Here is a 14740-nt window from a genome sequence, read left to right as displayed (position 1 = left end):
TAATTAGTTGATGTTCAGTGAGGCGCTCCTAAGAGTCTAGTGCACTGTGCTGCATTTTCAGTCATTGTTGCAGTTTCCTTATTTACCTAGAGGAGGAGGTGCTGTGGCAGTCCAGGCAAGCAGTGACTTGTGCAGGGCAGGATTTTTATGTGCATAACTAGAAGATAGGAACTACTTTACAGGAAAAATGAATTGGAGTAGAGTAAATCTGAGAAACTTGTTGCACCTCCAAGTAAATCTGTTACTTTAGTCCACGTAGTACTTAAGTCATCCTGTGTTTATTAGAGAAATATCACTAAATGAGGTGGAAACGGCTTAAATTAGAAATGAGATTTCACCTCATATTTTAAAAAAAATATATGTGATTCTCACCATATGATCCCCTCCACCATATTTTAATAGAATAAAAAGAGTTCCTGGCTGGTGTGGTGTCGCACACCTAAAATTCCTGCACTTGGGAGACCAAGGCAGGTGTATCTCTGAGTTCCAGGACAGCCAGGGACTACACAGAGAAACCCCATCTCAATAAAAAACAAGATAAAAACAGAAGCTCTTTACCAGCTTCCAGCATCATAATCCTTAAATATCTTGTTTCCACACTGAGAAAGTTTCATTTGGCGGCTGTTTTACTTTGTTGTTTTGTTTTTAATTGTATGTGTGTACTGTGGCATGTGTGTGGTGTTCAGAGAACAACCCTTAGGAGTCAGTTCTTTCCTCCGTGGGTTTGGGAGAACACAGTCAGGTGAGGCCTGCATGGCTAGCGCTTTTCCCTACTGAGCCATCTCTCTGGTCCTGGTGTTTTTGAGGATTTCATACATGTATGTAATACAGTATGGTCATATTAGCTCCCCGTCTGGACAACCCTTGGAAAGTTCTTTACAACTTTTCCTGACCCCAAACCTCTCCACCCCCTCCAAACTTTATGTCTGTGTTTTTGTTGTTTTCTTTTCCATGATCTCACTTTGTAGCCCAGGCTGACCTTAAACTTACCATCATCCTGCTTCACCCTACTGAGTGCTGATAATACAAATCTATACCATCCCTCCTAGGAATGTATTTTCTACATAAAACTTTTTAATGTATAGAAAAATTCTTGGTGTGTGTGATGGTGCATGCTTTTAATCCTGGTAGAGAGAGGCAGGCAGGTCTCTGAGTTCAAGGCCAGCAAGTTCCAGATTGACCAGAGCTGCAAAGTGAGACTCCGATTCAAAAAGAGGGAATGTGAGAGAGATGTCTGAGCAGTTAAGAGTATTTGCTGCTCTTCCAGAGGACCTGAAACACTCACAATCATCTATAATAGCTCACCTCCAGGAAGCCCAACACACCCTTGTGGCCTCCACGGGCATTCACACTCATGTATGCATGCTTGCACACATACATACACAAGGTCGAGAGAAAGAAATATCATTAAAACATGCTGGAGGACATTTAAACAGTAATATCTGGACAGTGGTAATCTGTAGGTAGGTAGGTAGGTAGGTAGGTAGATAGATAGATAGATAGATAGATAGATAGATAGATAGATAGATAGATAGATAGAATGAATTATAAGCAATATAATTAATTGCTTTTGGGGAGAAGTTTGTGAAATAGAGTTTCTCTGTGTGGCCCTGCCTGTCCTGGAACTCTCCTTATAGACCAGACTGGCTTCGCAGTCACAGAGATCCGTCTGCCTCTGCCTGTAGAGCGCTGGGATTTAAGGTATGTGCCATCACTATCCAGCTTAATTAATTGCTTTTATACTGCAAGAATTGGAAAGGGAAGAGGGAAGATCTGCTCTCATTGTGAGACAAGGCCTTGCTATGGAGTATAAGTTGGCCTCAAACTCAAGCTCTCCTGCCTCGGCCTTCCTTAGGATTGATTATAGGTGTGTGCTGCCACGTACTCTCTATGGTTCTTTGGAGCAGCTTGACTTAAGGAGAACTTAACTTCTCCACTTACAACCTCCTTTTGCCCAGGACATTTTTATGCACTCTAGGTCATAGGTGTATAAAAGAGGCATACAAACGCTGATGAGAGATAATAAATGTGTTCCAGGCATAGCGGCACACACCTTTAATCTCACCACTCAGGAAGCAAGCGAATCTCTGTGAGTTAGAGGCTAGGTTGGTCTACATAGAGTTTCAAACAGAAACATGCACAGTAATAAACAGGTTACTTCTTTACTTTCACCAAAACAAACAACAAAAATCTCTTGGCTGAATATTTCATGTAAGACGGGTAGAGTATCCTCAGTGTTTTTCAGGGTTGATCAGTGTCTTGAGTTTATGCTCATCGGTGCCAAGAATGCCCTTGCACAGAACCATAGTACAAAATAGCAGAAGGTGTTTGCTGCTGGACCAGAAACTGTTAGAGATTATGCCCTGATTATGTCACAGTTCAGTTATCAGTTACTTGTGAAGCTCCATTCAAGTACTCAAACAGTAGCTTTTAAAATTAAATAATCTAGTAATTTAATGTGTGTTTATACACTAGGAATGATGGTAGGAAAACCGTGTGTTTCTGTAATGTAGCCTGTGAGAGCAGAAAAATTCATGTGCAATAAAAATGCTGTGGTCCCCAGTGCACAATGCCCTGGGTTTCAGGCAGCGTTCATGGGCACTGTTGCACGGCGTGACAAGATGAGCAGCACACGCGTACATGTGCCATAAGCAAGGCCTCTGCACGGTGCTGTGTGGAGCACCTCCTAGTTTTCACATTGGACTTTGTAAAGTATTTTTTTGACAGTTATATGTTTAGAAACCCTTACTAGTGGCTAAATTTTTGTTAAACACAGTTTGAGAAACTGGCTTTAAGTTGACCTTTGTGTAAATTAAGTCAGAAAACTGGGAGGAAGGCAGAGGGTTGTTGGCAAATACTATGTTAAGATTAAAGTTGCAGATAACTCTATTGATGAATTAATGGGGAAATGCAATGGAAAGAACAGTGAATTACTGGAATGCTGTCTGGAGGAAGGGGAGGTGACTTGTATGTAATAAACTGGGTTTTTTGTTGTTTTTTGTTTTTAAGACAGGCTCTCACTATGTAGACTAGGCTGGCCTTGAACTCAGAGATCTGCCCTCCCGAGTGCCAGAGTGAAGGCCCGTGTCACTATGACCAGCTAAACTGGCTTCTTAACAAGGGTAATATACTCTACCCATAGGAACAGAATGTCAAGAAAGGGGAATGAGGTGGTCTTATCTGGCCTGTAGCTAAGTAGCTCAAGATGATCCAGATTTTGGGTCTCCAAGTAGCCCCATTTTGAGTAGTAGCATGAGATAACCTACCTCAAACCCCAGCAGGTCCAGGTGGGCTGCTGCAGTATGGATAATTGTCTGAAACTAGAGCTCAAAGCACCTGAGTTTTGAGAGGACCTCAGATTCTGTAGGGTTATGTGGTCAAGAGAAGAGACCGACCATCCACAGTGACTGATCCCCGTGCTTACCCTACCCCCAGCTCTGGCCATGGGTCTCTGTGTCGCCATGATCGCCTTCGTCCGCCTGCCAAGCCTCAAGGTATCCTGCCTGCTTCTCTCAGGGCTTCTCATCTACGATGTCTTCTGGGTGAGTGTCCGCTTCCCTAGACCCGGATCTCCTTTGGGTTTAATCGGCATTGAATGCTGTCTAAATACCCATCTCTGGTGACTCCTCCTGCTCGGGGGCTGCAGGTGTTAGTCATAAACAGGCATTCCAGGGCACCTTGTTGTTGGTGGCCGCTGTAGTGCAGTAGGTAGTGTGTGTGACAGGGTGGAGCCGGCAGGCAGCAGGCTGGTGAGGGTTCTTGCATAGGAGCAGTCCATGCCGCTGGAACGGGAACATCAGTGGGTGTGGAGACATGCAGCCAAGGAGCACACAGGGCAGGGAAGGCTGCTGGCTAATGGGCACCTTTCGGTCCTGACACCATCCTCTGTTCATCTTGGCAGGTGTTTTTCTCAGCCTACATCTTTAATAGCAACGTCATGGTGAAAGTGGCCACACAGCCAGCTGACAATCCCCTTGATGTTCTGTCCCGGAAGCTTCACCTAGGACCCAATGTGGGGCGTGATGTTCCTCGCCTGTCTTTGCCTGGAAAATTGGTCTTCCCAAGGTAGGACTGGCCTGTGGGTCCCCACCCTACAATGATGAGTATACTGCCTTCTTGTCTGTCTGCTGTAATCAGCATTCTGGTCCTAAACAGGAAAGGGCCATCATCCACAGATCTGTGTAGATGAGGGAGAGTATTAGCTTTATAATTAGCATGTAATGTCATAGGTTCATCATGCCATCCTCACGTGTGTATATCATGGATTTGCTTTTATCTCTTTTTCCTTAGTCCCCTTCTACTTTCACATACTTTATGCATATTAATCTAGATGCCCTTTTTCTTTCTGCAACACGTACGCACCCCACATTTCTTTCTCTACTGATGAGCATGTGGAATGAATCCATATCTTAACTGCTGTGACTAGTGTGGCAATAAACATGGCATGCTCACATATTTTATGTACATCTGCCAGGGAGTGGTATGGCCAGATCATATGGTAGTTTTGCTCTTAGCTGTTTGAGGTGGACCTCCATACTGATTTTCATAGTGGCTGGCCTAATTTACATTTCCACCAATGGTGTGTATGTCCTTTATGCCTGCCATACTCCCTGGCGGTTCCCTCTCGGTCCCTCCGTCTCTGTCTCCATCTTCTCTCTCAGAGTCTCAAAATGTAACTCTGGCTAGCCGAGAACACAGGGATCTGCCACCCGAGTGCTAGGGGTGAAGATGTGGTCCACCACGCCTGGCCTGTTTCCTTCACCACCACCACCCCAGATAGGGTTTCTCTGTGTAGCCTTGGCTGTCCTGGACTAGCTTTTTACACCAGGCTGGCCTCGAACTCACAGAGATCCACCTGCCTCTGCCTCCCTGAGACTGGGACTAAAGGTGTGCGCCACCACACCTAGTTCTGTTTGTCAACTCTTGATATTACCTGGGCTGTTGAAGTTATTACAGAAAATCCTGCCTATGTCTGTATGTGGAAACATTTTCCCTTTCACATTTTTAAAGTTTCAGGTCTTAGGGATTCCTTTTGTTTTTCAAATATATTTTACTTGTGTGAGTATTGTTCGGCATGTATCAATGTGCACATGTCTGCCTGGTGCCCTTAGAGGCCAGAAGAGGGCATCAGATGCCTTGAAACAGGACAGATGGTTGTGAGCTTCCATGTGGGTGCTGGAGCTAGAGCCTGGCTCCTCTACAAGAGCAGCCAGTGTTCTTAACCACTGAGCCATCTAACCTGTTAATTCATTTTGAACTAGTTTTTATGTATAACAGATAAGGGAGTGTCGTAGGGTTTTTATGGCTGTGAAGAGACACCATGACCACGGCATCTCTTTCAAAGAGTTACAAACATTAATTGGGGCTGGCTTACAGGTTCAAAGGTTTAGTCCATTGTAACCATGGCAGGAAGCGTGGTGGCACCCAGGCAGACATGGTGCCGGAGAAGTAGCTGAGACTTCTACCTCAGGATCTGCAGGCAGCAGGAAGAGACAGTCACACTGGGCCTGGCTGGAGTATCTGAGACCTCAAAGCCCACCCCCCAGTGACAAACATCCTCTAGGAAGGCCACACATCCTAATAGTGCCACTCCCCATGAGCAATCATTCAAACACGAGAGTCTATGGGGGCCATTTCTAGTCAAGTCACCACAGGGGCATCCAGCTTCCCCAGACCATTTGTAGAAAAAGCTGTGTTTTCTCCAATGTTTGTTTTTGGCACCTTTGTCAAAAATCAGGTCTGTATAGAGGGTTGGGGTACAACCTCTATCAGCAGTGGATTCTTATGCAGCATGACTAGGGCCCTGGATTCCATTCCCAGCACCATAAAGAGAGTGCAGTATATGAGTTTGTTTCTGCAGAGTCCACTGATGTGTGTGCTTGTGGCTCTAATGCAGTTTGAGATTAGGTAATGTCCAGTATTACTGGTAGTACTTAGAACTGCTTTGACTCTTTAGGGCCTTTTGTGCTTTCATGTGTGTTTAGTACTGTCTTTTCCATTTCCGCAAAGAATGTTAGTAGAGTTTTGGTGGTGATCATTGAATCTGTAGATGATTTTTAAGTGCTATAACATTCTGACAGTGTTAACCCATGAGTTTGGAAGGTTTTTCCATTTCCTAACGTCTTCATCATAGAGGTCTTTTCACCCCCCTGGTTGAGTTCATTTTTAGATAGAAGTCTTGCTTTTGTTTGTGGTAATGGGATTGCATCTAAGGTTTCACTAGGCCAGCACTTTTTTTTTTTTTGCCGGGATTTTTTTTTTCCTCAATGTAATTATTGATCTATAGAAAAGTTACTGCTGGCCAAGCCAGCCTGCTCTGCATAGTAAGATGGGGAGGAGTAACATCATTTTTTTTTTTCCTTGTCTTACTGCTCTAAGAATTTAAGCACCATATTTCCCCGAAACAAAAACTAGTAAAGAGTAGACATGTGAGCCGAACCATCTCAGATCTTTGGGATAAAGCCAACCAAGCTATGGTCCACAGTCTGTAACAGGCTGCTGAGTTCAGTTCATGGATTTTATTGATCAGTCTTCTAAGCAGGAGAGCTGCTTAGTAGTTTCATGAAGTCCTTCTCTGGTTTTGGTGTTAAGGAAAGTAATACTGGTTTGGTGTGACGAGTTTGGCAGTGTCCTTTCTTGACTGTGTGGAGTAGTTTGACAGTGCAGATGGTCTCGGCAGTCTGGCAGTCATCAGTCTGTGTGATCCTGGCCCTTCCTTACTGCTAACTTGAATCTCATTGCTCACTCTACATCTGTTATTAACAGCTTTGGTTTAATTTTATTCATTTCACCTTTTGAAAGGTGAACATTTTCCAGTTTGGGGAATATAAGATTTCAGAGAACCCATTTTAAGATTCCCCCTTTTCTCTAGCTGATTAGTTTGGGTCTGCTAGGTTAGTTTACTTGTACTGAGGCTTTGGAAACACTGACAGCTATGTCTGTCTCTGCTGTGTTTAGAGCTCTGCAGTGTTATTTTCTTCTCCTCAGTGACCACTGACACTCACACTGGTGCTCAGTCTTCATGCACTGGGTAGTGCATTCGTCACCCTCTTGTCCGGTGACAGAACACCCACAGAACCTGTGGGAGGACAGCGTCATCTCGTCCCTCCTGGCAGGGGAGGTGTGTGTGGTGCCTGGACCTGGATCTTTGATAGTGGAAGTTTGGGGCAGGGCCCGTTCGAGGATCAGGAAACAGTCCCTCAGTACACCACTGTTACTGTCGCCCCAGAAGGGACCCCTTCCTCCCATTAGGCCTCACCTCCAAATGGCTTCACAACCTTGAAAAACAGAGCCACCAGCTGGGGGCAGGTATTCAAACACATAAGCCTATGGGGCATTTCTTATTCAAACCAGGACACTGGCTCTATAGTCTTTCTTGCTTATTCATCTCTGGTTCTATTCCCATATGACCTGATAAGAGACATGAAAGTATCTCAGGGTTCTTTAAGACTTGCTTTATCACTTAAAATGTAATATGGTTGTATTTTTCTTAAAGTGTCACAGGCTGAAAAGAATGTGTATTCCAGAGCTGTGGAATATTCTATAGACATGTATGTTTTGGTCTACATTACCTACATTTAGATCAGTAGCTCTTGACCTATGGGTCGCAACCCCTTGGGGCTCATTGAACAACCCTTTCATCAAGGGTCACTGAAGGCATCATTATTTACATTATGACTCATAACAGTATCAAAATTATAGTTATGACGTAGCAATGAAAATGATTTTATGGTTGGGGGTCACCACAACATGAACTGAATTAAAGGGCTGAAGCATTAGGCAAGGTGAGAACCACTGTTTTAGGATAAACTCCCCAATTTGTTCCAGTTAAGAGGAGTCTCTAGTGTTTTGGAGAATGAGGAAGCAAGCGGCCCTGGGCCCTGCCAGAAGGAGGGAGGGAGCTCAGCATGTCCATATCTTGGCAGCAGCGGGAAGGAGGAGCTGCAGAAATACAGTGCTCCTCTAGGATATTCGTTGTCCTCACCAAGGGCCATGACTGCCACACCCTGCACCCTCATCACCTGAACCACCTAAATTACCTAAATTCAGCACATCTGAAAGCAGACTCATGCAAACTACCTCATACAGTGGTCCCCAGACTGATTTGTGACTGACTGTTCCTTGTTTTCAAGCCTTCAGAGTAGCTAGTCCTAAGCCCTCAGATAGGGGTGTGGCAGGGTAAAGCATGCCTCCACCGCAGTCCTGTCACCCAGGGGGAAGCACTGGGATGCCAAGATTCTGAGTACCTTGTTTTCACCAAGCCACTTGGCTGACCTTATAGACAAGACCCTGGTGTCTCCTCTCTTCCTGAGAGTCAGGGCAGGGTCATTGTACTCACTGCTTACAGCTTTTCTGTTCTGTGCTTTTTGGCTGCCCTGGCATCGCAGGTGATTTCTGATGCTGCTCCTTTCTTGTCCTGACTCTTCTCATTCAGCATCACAGAGACATTGTCTAAGCTGCCATCCTTCTCAGCTTGACACAGGTGCTACTTAATAATCCCACATAGCAGAGCGGGCTGTAGCTTTTACAGTTGGCTGAAATTAACAGAATTTGCTTTTTTTTTTTCTGAGACACTTGTAAAAATATGTTCTCAAAGTAACAGTCTCAGTGAAGCAGTCTTGGCAAAGCCAGCGTACCACTTCAGTCTTCTGTCTGATGTAGAAGATACTCAAAGTAATAGAATTGACACTGTAAAGAACTTCCTAATAGATTTAAGTCACAAGTGGAATTTAGCCAAAGGAATGCTGCTTCCCAAATACTAGAAGGTAAGCTGGGTATACAGGCCTGCTGGAGATAATTTAGGATGCTGAGGTGTAATTGTTTGTTCACCAGGACTCACCAGCTTTTAGGCTCCATTCCCATAACCCTGACTTAGACCCAACAATGAGGCCCTAATCCTACAGCACAAGACATGCCTTTAAGGAGCAGTGCCGGGTGGGCACAGGATCACAATCATTCAAGTCCTCTGTGCTCTTACCAAAAAAAGCATAGTCAGGAGGGCAGGGCAACCCTGGGTAACAACTGTTGAGAAACAACACTGGTGTGCCTAGTGGTTCTGGCAGTATGGGCTGTCTTTGCTATGTTCATCACCTATTTGCCTCAGTGACCAGACTGGCAGTCTCCTGTCTTTATAAACTGTTCAAATGTAAGTTGGGCCCAGGAACCAAAAGAAATTTAAGGATGACAGCCTATGTAGAATGCGCAAACCTTCGAAGTAAGTTAGTAACATCTGTTCATGACCAGCTTCTCTTTGGATGTTAACCATAAGGTGCTTTTTCTTACTTTCCTGAGTGTGGGGAGTGATTTTCTCCTTGGGAGATTATGTTACTGCAACATGGTGATAGGGCTCGTTTGTACATTGAGGAATGATGGTGACACTCCTTCCATAAGAGGTACCTATGTGTGGGTCAGCCCAGCAAATACTCAGTGCTCCCCAAAAAGCCTTGGAGATTGCTAAGGCCAATGCTCTGGTCTTTGCATTTTCAGAGGCTAGTGTTGAGCCTGCCATAGTGGCTCATGCCAGTAATCCCAACATTCAGGAGGCTATGGAAGAATCTTAAGATTGAGACCAGACTGGGTCCAATAGCAAGACTCTGTCTCAAAAAAACAAACAGGGCAGTGGTGGTGGCACAATCCCCGAATTTGGGAGACAGAGCCAAGTAGATCTTTATCAGTTCAAAGTGGCCTGGTCTATACAGTGAGTTCCAGGGCAGGCAGGGCTACAGTGAAACCTTGTCTCAAACCCAAAAAAAGAAGTGGAAATCCTTTATGTCTTGAAAAGCTGACAAACTTGAAACAGAAGGCTTAGAGATTGTAGAGTGCAGTGTCCTAACATGTGATGTTGTGTTTCAGCTCCACTGGCAGTCACTTCTCTATGTTGGGCATTGGGGACATTGTGATGCCCGGCCTCCTGCTATGCTTTGTCCTTCGCTATGACAACTACAAGAAACAAGCCAGTGGTGACTCCTGTGGGGCCCCTGGTCCGGCTAATATCTCTGGGCGCATGCAGAAGGTCTCCTACTTCCACTGCACCCTCATCGGGTACTTTGTAGGTAAGAGAAACTGTGGGGAAGCAGCCGCTCCCTTGCGTTCTCCCTCGGGTGCCTGCACCCATGTCTTCCAGCTGCTGACCAGAAAAGCAGTAACTGATGGCTGTCTATACAGCCAAAAGAATCTTTGAGTTGATGTGTGCTCCATATGTTGGAGTGCCTATATCCTAGAAAACATGAGAAAAAAACGGAGCCAGTTCTCCATCCAGTACATACCACATGCTAAGAGTCTAGGCACTGGGCAAACTGTCCTGTTTGTTTGTTTTTACTTCCATTAGCTCCAGTGCCTACATCACCTCAGAATATTCCAGGCTAGTGTGTCTCCAACCAACTCAGAATCCACAAACAGGAAGACACATCTGTACTAGGGTAGACATAGGAACAACATGACTCCCCTCCTTCCTGGTGCACACACTCCTGTCAGTGTACAGGCCCTGGGGGGTCAGGCTAGGGTACCACCAGTAAGGAGGTAAGAGGCAAGAGGCTCAGGCACCGCTGTGCGGCCTTGTGAAGTGTTTCAGGTCTTCATCACAGCTCGGGAGCCAGTCGTGGGGTTTCAGGGTTGCCTCGCTGGTCTCCATTTCCTTGACAGGTCTACTTGTTAACTACGTCATGGCCAGGTGACAAGGGGGATGTGTCCTCTCCTGGCCGTTCAGAGCCACTCACCAATGTCTCTCTCCTAGGTCTGCTCACTGCGACTGTGGCATCTCGCATCCACCGAGCTGCCCAGCCCGCTCTCCTCTACTTGGTGCCATTTACCTTATTGCCACTCCTCACTATGGCCTACCTAAAGGTGAGAGCAGTAGGCACAAGCCAGGAGGCGCTGACTTGCACCCTGTTTTAAGTGGACTTTGGGTTGTCATGACCTCATCACAGGTCACTGAGGGTTGAACTGAAACCATGAGAGTTAATGCTGTTGAGACTTGTGTACTATGGCCACCACATCACTAAACGACATGAGAATTTAGAGTTCAGGGCCACCCTGGGCAACCTGGCAATCCTATATAGAAGCAAAAATTAGAAAAGGGCTGGACCTGAAGCTTAGTAAAGGCCCTGGATACAGTCTCCATCACCCAAATGCCATCACCCAAATGCCAAACAAAAGACAGTGGAGCCCTAGTGCTACCTGATGGCTTTTTAATAGTGTTGTTTGAAATAAGTATTTAATATTGGGGCTGGAAACAAAGCTCAGAGGTTCAAGTTCTTGCCTCCCAGTACCCTGTGGCAGCTCACAGTTCTCTGTAACTCTAGTTCCAGAGGATCCAACAACTTCTTGAGAATTCTGTGAGCACCAGGCATGCACATGCTGTACTATACATGCAGGCAAAACACACACACACAGTCTAAATAAATGACTACTATTAAGGTAATATCCCTGATTTACAGTAACTTTCTTTTAAAGATTTTTGTTGTTTTTGAGACAGGGTCTCAATGTAATGTAGCCCTGGTTAGTCTGTAAGTGGCTCTGTAGTCCAGATTGACATATTCTCAGAGATCCCCCTGCCCCTGCCTCCTAAGTGTTTGTACCACCGTGCACAACCCTAACGATTTGTGTGTGTGCCTGTGTCAGTCCAAAGACTGACTTCTTACTGACCAAGTTTTTAGCCTCTTTTTTTACAGACAGAGGTTCATGAACAGGCCAGAGCTAGGACTTCCCTCAGGGCTCAGGGTCCACAGAGACAGGCTTCTCTGTACCTAAAGCCTGGGCATCAGCAGTTCTGATATGAAGAAGGACTGGTGCCCCTTGTTTGCACCTAGAACTCAGCAGGGTCCTTTTTGTTCCCAGGGTGACTTACGAAGGATGTGGTCTGAGCCATTCCACTCCAAGTCCAGCAGCTCCCGATTCCTGGAAGTATGATGAATCACGTGGGAAGTGACCGGATTTGCTCTCCTCGCCCTGTCTCTCACCGCGTGGTTTTGTTTCCTCTAAAAGCTGGCCTGGTACGCGGAGGCAGGCCTGTCCACGGAACTGCAGTGTGACAGAGTTTGCGTGTGAGGGGAGCGTCCATGGAGGGTGCTGAAGCCCTGCAGAGCCCTTCTCTTCCCCGCCCTGGGAGAGTGGACCCTTCCAGAAGGGACAGGCCCTCCCGCTGCTCTTTGCTTGTGTTTTTACGGACCTGCATCCGACTGTTACCTTGCGGGGAGATGAAGAGCTGACTTATTTAAAACTACAAAAAGCAAGGAGTTGTTTTAGAACTTTGAACACTAAAAGGATGAAAAAATTTAGCAAACCGAAGTTTCTTCAGCGAACCCTCCAAAACTTTGGGACCCGTTTCCTATGGGGGACTTCAGAGACCTAGGACAGGAGTTCTGTCCATCTTTTTTTCTTTTCTTTTGGATTTATTAAATATTTTCTGTGGTGTGAAGTGACTTATTAAATCCACAGACATTGAATGACTTCTTACAACATACACATAAGAATTTGTTGTAATGACTGTGTCCAACCGTGTTGGCAGTGAGCAAGGACATGGTTTTATACATACGTACATATATACATATATATATATATATACACACACACACACACACGCGTGCACATAGATATCTATGAGTAAGCAGCGACTAAACCTGCTAAGATCATGCCGTGTAGCAGACGGGGGCTTGCTGTCATTTGAGCATGTAGAGCAGTTCACTGTGGCTTCCTCGCATAAGCTGCGTCTCCCTCACGAGTCTCCTGCAGTTGGAAGCTGTGGACACGTGGAGCTGATAGACTCGTGGGCTGTGGGGACTCCTCCTTCTTTTGATCAGTGTAGCAAATTAGGGATGAAAAGTTTGAACTTTTTGACCCTTTTCTTTTTACAGGCTCCCCCCTCACAGTTTTTAGTAGTCGCCTCTTGAACCAGTGCATGTATTATAGCAGCCAGGCGTCCTGTGCTTTCTGGATCATAGTAATGTACTACCTGTAAATACATTTTTCTATTTTATATTTTTTTGTATTTTTTTTTGACATTTTGTTTCATTGGTGCGCTGTATTTTCCATGCCCTCACTCCCTTAAAAACAAAAAGGAAGAAGCAACACAACCCTGTCCTTGCTGTTGTGATTAGTCTTGGTTTACCTGTGGTGACAGCTGGGCTTCGGGGACAAATGGCAACTGCCTCTCTGCAAATGGAGCTCAAGTCCTCGAGCCGGAGACAGAGCAGGCTGCTGCTGTAGGACTTCAGAGCTGACCCTGCGCTGACTGTGGTCTCCGCGGAGCTGGCGTGGGCAGTGGCTAGTGTCTGCTCACCTTTGACTAAGCTCCTCTCAGACTGGCAAGCTGCTGCCTGTGTGGGTCAGCCGTGGGGTCTGTTCCTCCCTGGGGTCGTGGCCGCCATGGCCTGCATGTGCGGCCAGTTGGTGTGCTGTCGCCCTGAGGCCTGCAGTCATCCTGGCAGCTCTCGCAGCTGAGTCCGTCTAGTCACAGCAAGGTGCCATCATGGTGTTGGTTCCTCTGTCCTCTTCAAATTCTCTGAAGGGTTTGAAGGTTTGATTTTTGTCTCTAATAAATGACTCCTTTTTCTAGCTTTTGTCCTGACTTCACTCTTGGTGGTTGGTGCAGAACAGAGCTCCCATTTACCTCACTGTGCCAGATACTGCTTGGAAAAGTGTTCCCAGAGTTGTCACCTACAACTCTGGCTCTGTTGTGATTCACAGTGTAGCAGCTCCCATTGTGTACAGCATTCCAACTACATGTGGCATTGGCAAAGGCTGAGAAGAGGCTCCTGTGCTCACTGCTGAGTGGAGCCCCTTCAGCCATGGGTGGGGTGGACAAGGACAACATGCTCAGCCCCAGGGATGCTGGGTGGGTGGGTGGGCTCTGTGGTGATCTTAGGGGCCAGGAATGTCTGGTAGTTGTCTCAGTCCAGACAAGGGAATGGGACTTGGTAGGAGTTTGTGGAAAAGAAATCCTGCACTCCACTTTGACTTAGCTCACAGCTACAGGCCACGTGTCTTCAAATCTCTTGAAGCGCTCCCCAAAAGCCTCTATAGATGCTAGAATGTCTTCCAGTTCTGGAAGGCCTCCGAGGGAAGTAGGGTCCTGGGAGGGCACAGTTCCCTCCCTGCAATTGCCATGCCCTTGCCTTGTTCTTCCTGGACAGAGTGGAAGGTTTCCTTTTTTCTCAGATGCCTGTTAAACAGGCAGGGTCTTCAAAGAACCTGCGTGTTCGTGGCTGAGCTGACACTGCATCTCACCAAGCATGGTGTGTGCCGTGCAGACTACCATGATCTGGGCTGTCCGCTGAGTATGCCCACCACATAGCCTCCTGTGTGGGGACCTGGATGCAGCCTCCACTAGCCAGGTGAGTTGCTGGACCCCCAAGAGAAAAGGGTGATGGGCAGAGGATTTGGTCATGTTGATAGTGTTAAAAATAGAATCTGGCGAGTTGTAGAGCTCTGTCCTTAAAGTTCCCCAGATCCAGCCCTGAGTGGGGTCACTGCTGTTGGTGAAACCTCATTTTTATCGGAGCCAGGAAATAACATGGTGTCTTATGGGGGGGGTGCTTTCTCTGCATGTCCTAAGAGCACCACGTGCATGTCTGATGCCATGAAGGCCAGAAGGAGGTGTCATGGTCTCTGGAACTGGAGTCGTAGATGGTTGTGAACTATCAGATAAATGTCAGGAACCAAAATGTGGGGCTGGAGAGATGGCTCAGCAGTTAAGGGCACTGAGTGCTCTTCCAGAGGACCCAGTTTCGAATCCCAGCACCCA

At 46.3% G+C, this 14740-nt stretch overlaps 1 protein-coding gene across 1 annotated transcript in view; it reads left to right on the top strand.

Annotated features, from left to right (window-relative positions):
* Sppl3 (signal peptide peptidase like 3) overlaps positions 1–13551 on the top strand; it is an 83136-nt gene extending 69585 nt beyond the window's left edge. The window contains exons 7-11 of the mRNA XM_021631803.2: positions 3436–3542; positions 3902–4065; positions 9853–10052; positions 10733–10842; positions 11836–13551. Coding sequence (XP_021487478.1) covers positions 3436–3542; positions 3902–4065; positions 9853–10052; positions 10733–10842; positions 11836–11907 — 653 coding nt within the window. The 3' untranslated portion in view covers positions 11908–13551. The remainder of the gene's footprint in view (positions 1–3435; positions 3543–3901; positions 4066–9852; positions 10053–10732; positions 10843–11835) is intronic.
* The last annotated feature ends 1189 nt before the right edge of the window (positions 13552–14740 follow it).

Source organism: Meriones unguiculatus, chromosome 4 (genome assembly GCF_030254825.1).
Source record: "Meriones unguiculatus strain TT.TT164.6M chromosome 4, Bangor_MerUng_6.1, whole genome shotgun sequence".
In the NCBI taxonomy this organism is placed as follows: domain Eukaryota; kingdom Metazoa; phylum Chordata; class Mammalia; order Rodentia; family Muridae; genus Meriones; species Meriones unguiculatus.
The sequence above is the reverse complement of the archived record's forward strand: the minus strand, read 5'-3'. Positions and strand labels throughout refer to the sequence as shown.